Raw genomic sequence first — 8737 nt, 5'->3', positions numbered from 1 at the left:
ATCCAGAATAAATATTTTATTAGATGGGCCCACAGATAATTTACATTTTTATTGTCAGGATAGTTAATTTATTGCCCTAATTACGGAATACACCGTATAAAGAAAAAAAAATTGAAATATACAGTTTCCTACTTTTATACGGTTTTTTATACCAATTTTACGGTTTTTTATAAAGTTTTTTTTTTTCAAAATTCAAACCCCCGAAATTTTCTTGTCTTCTCTTTCTCTTTCATCTGTTTCATTCTCCCTTGTTTCTCATTTTTCATTTTCTTCATCCGAAAACCTAAGTGAGTTTCTTCATTTTTTTTTTCAAAATCGTTTGCCATTGATTATTGAAACAATGGCTGTCACTCGTGCGGGGTCTGCATCTCCTGCTCGGACGGGTGCTGTGTTTTCTGGCCCAGGTGCCTCGAAGGAATCCGAGGATCAAGAGTCTACCGAAACGAAGGGGAAAGTTTTGAAGAGTAATCTTTCTCCTTTGTCTAAAGGGAAAGCTGTTTTGAAGTACTCCTCAGATTCTTCCCTTCCTAATGTGATCGAGGATGATGTTGGTGGTTCAAATGAGTTGAAGGAGGCCAACATGCATGTGAGTGCTGAGTTAATCGGGAAACAGTTGAAGCGAAAACATGTTCCATTGTTAAAGAGCAAAGTCAGTGCCAAGAAAGCAAAGAAACTATCCATTGGAGGTTCTAGTCGAGTAAAGTGCAAGGCTAACAAAAAATTTGCAAAGAAGAATGTTAGTTTACTGGATAAACCGAAGGTATTTTTTGTTGTTTCGTTTAAATTCTTTTGATCTTTTATCTGTTTTGAATCTATTTTTTATGGGTATGTAATTATATGTTATAATTTTTTTTAATTATTTTCCCAAATTTGCTTGTTATTGTTTTATCTAATATAGCAACATTGTGTTTCAGAGTTATCTACTTGTTTTGTTGATTTGTTTAAAACTGTTTCAATTTTTTTTCTTATTTTAATTTCTCTAGTTGCTATATAATGGGTCTGTTTGTTTTGATGCTGTTAACATTTGTTAAGTTTTTGTAACGAAGTGTTACAGGGTTGTTAATGTTGTTACCGATGTTGTAAATATGTTTTTGTTTTCTGTAAACATATGTTACAGGTCCTAATTTGGTAGTTTGTGTATTTATAGATAATAGGTTTTATATTCTTGAAATATGTTTTCAATTTTGTTAATGCTCTGATCTGAGTTATGTTTTTAATTTTGTTAACTTTTGTTAGGTTTTTGTAACGATATGTTACAACACTGTTAATGGTATTACTGATGTTGTAACCATGTTTTTATTTTTATGTAAACATATGTGTTATACCCAGATTTCGAGCCATGATAAATGTGACCTAGAAAGCTGGATTCGCAGCGAATGAATTCGTAAAGTCTGAAGTATGTTTCAAGACTAGACATCGAGCCTGCAAAGCTGAGACGACTTCGAATATGGTAACCTCGAAACCCACAAGATCTCGAAGGGGAGCTCCCGAGATGAATCTACCCTCAGGGATGACCTCGGATCAAGGGTTCCGAGCCTGACGCGCGAACGATCTCGAAAGCCATGTGACCTCGGGAGATGTCATTAGCTCGAACGTTGATGAGCAACCTGGGAGAATAAGGCCTTGGAGATATATGATAATAATCTTGAACATCTACAAGTGTTGTCCATAAGAGACGTGGTCTACATTTATTACTGTAAATCCCCTAAAACCATGGGATATTATTTGATTAGTTATACGCCCCCTGGTCTTCAGGGGATGTTTCCTTTTATATCGAATTACAGGCATTTAAAGCCATTTGATTTATTTGCACAAAAAGAGTAACTACCCAAAATATGTGGGATAGTATTCTGCAATCTTCTCTATAAATAGAGAGGTCATGCACCATTGTAAAGGACCGAATTTCTGAATCTGGAGAGAAAACTCTGAAGAATTCATCCTTGAAGAATTTTCAGAGATCATCTTGAACTTAATAAAAAAGACTCGTGAACTAGGCAGATTTAACTGCTGAACCACGTAAAAAATCGTGTTTTGTATTATCATATTTTTATTGCCCATTACTAGTTATTGTTTACGTGCTCTTCTTTCACTGTTGACGAAAAACGGCGTCAACAATATGTTACAAGTCCTAATTTGGTAGTTTTTGTAACGAAGTGTGACAGGGTTGTTAATGTTGTTACCGATGTTGTAAATATGTTTTTGTTTTCTGTAAAAATATGTTACAGGTTCTAATTTGGTAGTTTGTGTATTTATAGATAATAGGTTTTATATTCTTGAAATATGTTTTCAATTTTGTTAATGCTCTGATCTGAGTTATGTATATATAATAGCTATAGATATATATCTAGCTCATTATGTAATCGAGGTACCAGTTTAGAGAGAGAATATTTTTGAGTGAATTGTAAGCAAAAGAAAGAGTGAGAAGGAGGGTTGTACTGGCATGGTGTGTGTCTGATCACCATTGCCACAAGTGAGATCAACTGTAACTAGAGGCAAAGCTTCTCTGTGTTTGAGTCTGAGTACTCTTGTCCAAATTCTTGTAATTCTCTTCTGATTAGCTCAGTAAAGATTCTAAGTCATTGGGGTTGTTCTGGCCGAGGAGTAGGTAGGTGATGTGATTCATCATTCTGTTCGAACCTCGTAATTTTTGGTGTTCTATTTTTTCAAGTTTTGATTCTATCTGTTTTAATTTCAATTCATCAATTTGTGTTTTACTTGTCATCTAATCATTGCTTTGTCTTGTTTTAAAATTCTATTCTTGACTCAGGTATCATTCACAACAATGTGGATTATATTTTTCAAGTTTGATGATATATTTTATTATTTTGTAAATTTATGTTACAAGTTCGTTAATATTGGTTGTTTATTATTCTATGCAGCTTAGGAATGTTTTATCAAACATGAGGATCATTATAGAGCAAGAGTCAATTTTCACTGTGGTTTTGAGAAGATAAATGTAATCTCTGAAAAATTGACTGAGTCTCAAAAGGTTTTGTTTAGTAAGACTTGCTTTGGTCATTTTCTAAACCTTAAATCCTATGCTAATCAAGTTAAATTGGTTCACCATGTTTTGTTGAGAGAAGTTAACCAGCCAAACTTAAATGAAATGTGGTTTAAAGTTTGTGGAAAGCTGATTAGGTTTTCATTGGGTGAATTTGGGTTATTGTCTGGGTTAAATGTGTTTGGTGACAATGTGGAATTAAGAATAGTAATCCTATTGGATTGTATTCTAAATTTTTTGGTGACCATACAAGGGGCATTTCAAGAATTATTGTTGAAGAAAGGTTTAAGGCTGCCAATTTTGATAATGATGACGAGGCTGTTAGGATGGATGTACTTTACCTCATCACTAACTTTTTGTATGCTTGGCAAAAAGAGAAGAACATTGAAAAAACTGACTTGTATCTTTGTGATAGTGGTGGTTTTAATCATTTTCCATGGGGAAATGATATTTTTAATGTGACTCTCTCATCTTTGAGAGATGCTTTAAGGGAAAATGAAGTTGTTATTACTAGACAAGGTGCTTACCCAACCTATAAGTTGAATGGATTGCCATTTGTTTTCCAAGTTTTCATTTACAAATCAATTCCTAGTTTAGAGGGAACTTATTATGAAAAGGTTAGTTGTGGTCTGCCTAGGATTATAAATTGGTCATCTGTTGCAATCCCATCTCATAAGGAGCTTGAGAGGAATGTGTTTTCATTACATAAGGTAATTTTTTTTCTTCTTTATTTATGAATTTATTTGATTTTTTTAATATTGTAAACTTATTTTTCTGATTTGTTATTTGCAGACCAAAATTGTTAAAGTTTTGCCCACTGATGAAGAGAACAATGCCTTCAAGCTTGAAGTTTTTTTCCAGTGCAACAAGGATTTGAATGTTGCTGATTTTGAGGATGATGATTTTGTTGCTCCTCCAAAGAAACCAACAAGTGAGGCTCCTTCATCATCTTATGTTCCTTGTGTGACATTTGGCTTTTCTGATCTGAAAATTATTGTGGATGAATGTCAAAAGAAGTGTAACATTATGTCTAAGGAAATTGCAATGTTAAAGTTTGCTAGTGAATCTAGACATGGGGCATTGATGGAGATGTTGGTTAATTTGAAAAATGATCAAGATTTAAAATACAAGGCAGTTATGGAAATATTAGGTGAGTTGAGGCCAAAATCATGTGGTATTAATGATGATATTGATCCTGTTGATGGTGGTTTTGTGGGAGCTGATGTTGTTGATACTTCTAGTGGTGGTGGTGGTGTTTTAAAGGAAAATGATCAGTTTTTTGAGAATGAAAGTTTTACCCAAGTTTTTGATGAATGCATTCAAGCAATGCAAGAAGATGCTGCTGGAGATATGGTAATTGTAGATGATAAGAATAATAAAATAAATAAGAATGAGAAGACTACTGGGAATGATATTGAAGAAACAAAGGTATGTATACTTATCTAAATATTAATTTTATTGCTTGGTTGGTTTGTTATTTTTTATTTTATATTTTATAGATGTTTATATTTCTGTTAATATATATAATTAATGTTTTCTTTTTATTAATTTTTGTTTTCCCTTTTTGATAAGAATCTAATTTTGTTTACATTGTAGTATGAGAAGTGGAAGAGAAAGTTTAGAATACTTGTTTTGTAAACCTTTTGTTATTAATTTGTAAACTTTAAATTTCTAAGTTAGTTTTGTACAAGACTTTTCCTGAGCATGTTTAAACTCTGTTATGTTTTTTGTAAACTTATGAATTTTGGAATGTTTTTTTTGGCAATTATTCTTGTTTATTATATCTAGAACTTTTTTTTTTACATATTGTCTTTTTTTTTATAGTGTTTGTAATTTGTTAGTTATTTTTATATATGTTTTTTAATTTGTATATTTGTTAAATTTTTTAGGATGTTGCATGTGATGATATTATTAAGAAATATTTTGTTGATGAAGACAGCAATGACCAGGTTATTTTGGTTTCATGATATGTATTTTTTCAAGGTAATGTATTCGTGTATTTCTTTATTAATTTTTAAAATTTTGTTTTTCCATAGAATATTGTCAAACTTCATGAGGATGTAGTTGATGTTGTTAAAGATCTAGAAGAAGAGGCTCATATTTTTAACAACATGAATGTGGAGATTTTTGATAAAGTTGTTCATGCAGCTGCTGGTGATTTGGCAAAGAAAAAGGTAACTAAACATGGTAGATTTTGTTTTTTTTTTCTTTTTGCAATATTTTCCAATAGTTGTATTATTGAGTTTTTCATATTATTTTTGTTTCTAGGAAGTTGTTATGGCAACACCCATTGTTGGTTCTTTGATGAATCCAGTAGTTGTATCTACAACTGTTGTTGGCAAAAGAAATCCAAAGCCTACTACAGTTTTGCAATCTCCTTTTGTGAACCAATTTGGATCATCTTCTTCTGAGGATATGAAACATTTGAATGTTGTGAAGTCTAAAAGGAAGGTTGTGGGACGATAGGCATTTGGAGACAATCTTTTTGATATGCCTAATCAAAATGACCAAGACTCTTTTAACAAGTGGTTTTCTCTGGGGCTAAGAAAAAATAATAAGTATGCTTCTATTTTTTAATTGTTTTTTTTTATTTATTTTGTATTTCTGTTTCTGTTTCAACATAATGCACTTTTTAATGTTTATATTTGTTATAGGTATAAGAAATTTGATGATAATAATAGTATCATTAAGGAGCCATTTCAGTTTTGTGTAACTGAGATTGAGAGAAAAATTTGGTTTTATGATTTAGTTAAAGATAGGAGGGATTTGGACAATGAGGTATTTTTTTCCCTTAATATTATTAAGTTGTTTTAGTTTAATGTTTTCATTATTCTTATTATGGTTTGCTTCTTGTTTTTTCAGCATATTAATGTGGCTTTTTATTACCTTAGAAAAAAAGCCAAGTATTGTGAGTCGATAAAGGTTAGAGTTACTACCACAGATAACTCTTTTGATCAAGTTATCACTGCTCTGTACGATGTGTATCTGTCAAGTGACTGTGATCGATCTGGTATATCGAATAATAGTGTAATTTTTGAGTATATTTGTGGTTATAAAATGCTTTGTAACACCCCTTGGTCGCTAGTAGATTTTGTTTTATTCCCTATTAATATGACTGTTGTTGGCTGTAATCATTGGATTCTTGGTGAGTTCAAAGTGAAGCAGAGATTTTTTAAAGTCTACAACTCAATGAGGAGTAGAGTTATGGAGAAGAAAGTGTTGAAAGTTGTTGAAGCATATTCTACTTTGTTGCCCTTGTTTCTTTCTTTAAATAATTTTTATGAGTCAAGGGAAGATATTGATCTAAATGCACAAGCATTCAAGGGCATTGATATGTGTCACCCGTTGGACATTGTGTTTGATGATGAGGTTCCACAATAGAGTAATAAGTAAGTGGTTTTTATTTGTTATTGTTATTTTTTGGTTGCATGATTTTGTTTATATGCATTTATGTATTACTGATTTTGAGTTTTTTTTTGTAGCGATTGTGGGATTTTTGTCATAAAGTATGCTGAATTTCTTATGCATGGACTTATTGAAAATATCCCTCATCCTCTGAATGTTAGTTTCCAGAGAAACAAAATTGCAGTTGAGCTATATGTCCCTGCTAAAAGAAAGGAAGATGAAGGCTATCTATCTGATGGGGAGTTTAGAGGAAGAATGAGCAAGAAGATGTTGAATATTAATGCAATGGAAGTATGAGAGGATCAAAGTAGTTAACATTTGACTTTTATCTTGTAAAGACGATACATACTTATGGCAAGATAACTTTTGTGTTGTTGTTTTGCAAACTTTTTAGCAAGTATCATGTTTGAATATTTTGAATACTGTGGCATATCAATGAATTTTGCTATTAGCTCTTTTTTATGAGGAGTGTTGTACAGAGGTGTCTCAAGTTTGTAACTTGAGTTCACAACTTTATTTTTATATTTCATGTGTTAGGTAACGTCTCTTAAAAGTTTGTAACCTAAGTTTATGCAAAATTGCTTAGCATTACTTAACGTCTATTAATAGTCACGATAACTTCAGTTTCAAATATGTATCAAATCATTACAAACTTTTGAAGTTAATCCTTTTGAATGGACTGGAAACTTACAAATGAAAATCAAATATTTATGTTTCAAAACTGTAATATAAGTTAATAAAAGAACTTATTTCCCATTTATTTGATATTGGAAGTGTCTGTTAGAAACTTGTAACATATCTGTAACAAATATGTAACAAAATGTTTCATTAATATTCATTTCAGATATATCTGTAACAAATGTGTAACAAAAATTTACAGATAACGCCCTGAACATTAATTCTGATATATTGATGCAAATTGTTTACTAAGTTTTTATAATATTCCATATATTCAATAAAATTTCATAAAGCTTTATCACAAGTAATAGTGATAAGTAATGTTCCAATCACTGTACTGAAACATACAAAGTTTCAAAATTCAAATAAAAAATATTTCAATCTATAAGCTTTAAGTGTTTTTTTGTTTTTTTGTTCTCAATAGAGGCTGGTTTGTGCAGGTTTTTCGGTTGTGCCCAAGCTCTCCACACCTTCCACATTTAACCTGATAAGACCCTTCTCTTGCTGAAACAAGCCTTTTTTTTCTTAGCCTTCCACTTTTTTTGTTTCCCTTTGGAGGTAGTACTTCTATTTCCTCAACATTAGGTGGAACTCTCCATGTTTTTGGATCTCCCAATGGATGTATTGATGCATTATAGGTGTTCAACATGGCTTGTTTTGTGAAATAATATGAGCAATATTTTTTATACTGAAGGTTCATCTTTCTAATGATTGCCATGGCATGTTCACAAGGTAATTCATCCAAATCAAACTTGTTACAAGTGCATGATTTCTTTGCAATGTCTACAATGTTTGTTGTTAAACCACTGTGTACACTGTAAATGAGTGTGCTAGCTAGTTCTACCTACAATGAAATAATAAATAATGAACAAGGAAGTATATTAATACAGTGGTATTTATAAATAAAAATAGTTGTACTTACAGTCATTCTTAATGACTTGACAAAGTTCTTTCTTAAGTATTCCTCTTGTTTCTTTGGCAATTCTGTAAAGGTTGCTTCTGCTTCTTTTTTGTTGTTGTAGCTCCATTTTTGAATCAGGTTTCTAAGGCACTCAAGTAATGTTGTTACTGGAAGCTCTCTCATTTCTTTTAGTGCTGCATTAATGGATTCAGCTATGTTTGAAGTCATAGCTGCATATTTACGACTTTTGGAGTGGATTCTTGCCCACTTTTCATATTTAACCTCATTGGCCAGAAAAGGACGGATTCCTTCATGTAAACTGTCCAAGTCCTTCATGTATTTTTCAAAATCTTCCATGTTATAAGCTTTTGCAACAGCATGAAATGCGATATTGGTTGCTTCTGCATCTGTTCTAAACTTGGTCTTTATGTTGCAGAAAAGATGGTAGGAGCACACTCCATGAGTTACATTTGGAAAGACACTTTTTATAGCATTCTCTATGCTTTCATGTCTATCTGAAACTATACACAACTCTTCTCTTTCTCCATAACATTATTTTATTTTTTGAAGAACCACTCCCATGAATCATTGTTTTCAAAATCTGTTATAGCAAAAGCCAATGGGAAGATGTGTCTATTTGCATCTTGTGTTGAAGCTGTGAGAAGTGTACCGCCAAATGCAGCTTTTAGGAATGTTCCATCAACAACAATTACTGGAATGCAATGTTTCCAACCTAGAATTGATTGTCCCAT

General features: G+C 31.9%; 2 protein-coding genes across 2 annotated transcripts; one reads left to right on the top strand and one right to left on the bottom strand.

The window, feature by feature from the left end:
- Positions 1–340: 340 nt before the first annotated feature.
- On the top strand, positions 341–5922 carry LOC133779673 (uncharacterized). Its single transcript, XM_062219607.1, has 3 exons — positions 341–760; positions 3205–3711; positions 3794–5922. The coding sequence occupies exons 1-3, from the start codon at positions 341–343 to the stop codon at positions 4445–4447; spliced, it is 1581 nt and encodes a 526-aa protein (XP_062075591.1). The 3' UTR covers positions 4448–5922.
- A 1447-nt stretch (positions 5923–7369) lies between these two features.
- On the bottom strand, positions 7370–8737 carry LOC133779664 (uncharacterized). The gene is made up of 4 exons (XM_062219599.1): positions 8559–8737; positions 8007–8466; positions 7555–7928; positions 7370–7421 (listed from the first exon to the last, which is right to left on the bottom strand). Exons 1-4 carry the CDS (start codon positions 8735–8737, stop codon positions 7370–7372), a joined length of 1065 nt encoding a protein of 354 aa, XP_062075583.1.

The sequence above is a fragment of the Humulus lupulus genome, chromosome 1, assembly GCF_963169125.1.
Source record: "Humulus lupulus chromosome 1, drHumLupu1.1, whole genome shotgun sequence".
Taxonomy (NCBI): domain Eukaryota; kingdom Viridiplantae; phylum Streptophyta; class Magnoliopsida; order Rosales; family Cannabaceae; genus Humulus; species Humulus lupulus.
The sequence above is the reverse complement of the archived record's forward strand: the minus strand, read 5'-3'. Positions and strand labels throughout refer to the sequence as shown.

Coding starts and splice junctions, on each gene's coding strand:
- LOC133779673 (XM_062219607.1), top strand. CDS start 341: ATGGCTGTCACTCGTGCGGGGTCTGCATCTCCTGCTCGGACGGGTGCT. Junction 761..3,204: donor GTTTACTGGATAAACCGAAG/GTATTTTTTGTT, acceptor TGTGGAATTAAG/AATAGTAATCCTATTGGATT. Junction 3,712..3,793: donor ATGTGTTTTCATTACATAAG/GTAATTTTTTTT, acceptor TGTTATTTGCAG/ACCAAAATTGTTAAAGTTTT.
- LOC133779664 (XM_062219599.1), bottom strand. CDS start 8,737: ATGGGACAATCAATTCTAGGTTGGAAACATTGCATTCCAGTAATTGTT. Junction 8,467..8,558: donor AACAATGATTCATGGGAGTG/GTTCTTCAAAAA, acceptor TGCTATAAAAAG/TGTCTTTCCAAATGTAACTC. Junction 7,929..8,006: donor TCAAGTCATTAAGAATGACT/GTAAGTACAACT, acceptor ATTTCATTGTAG/GTAGAACTAGCTAGCACACT.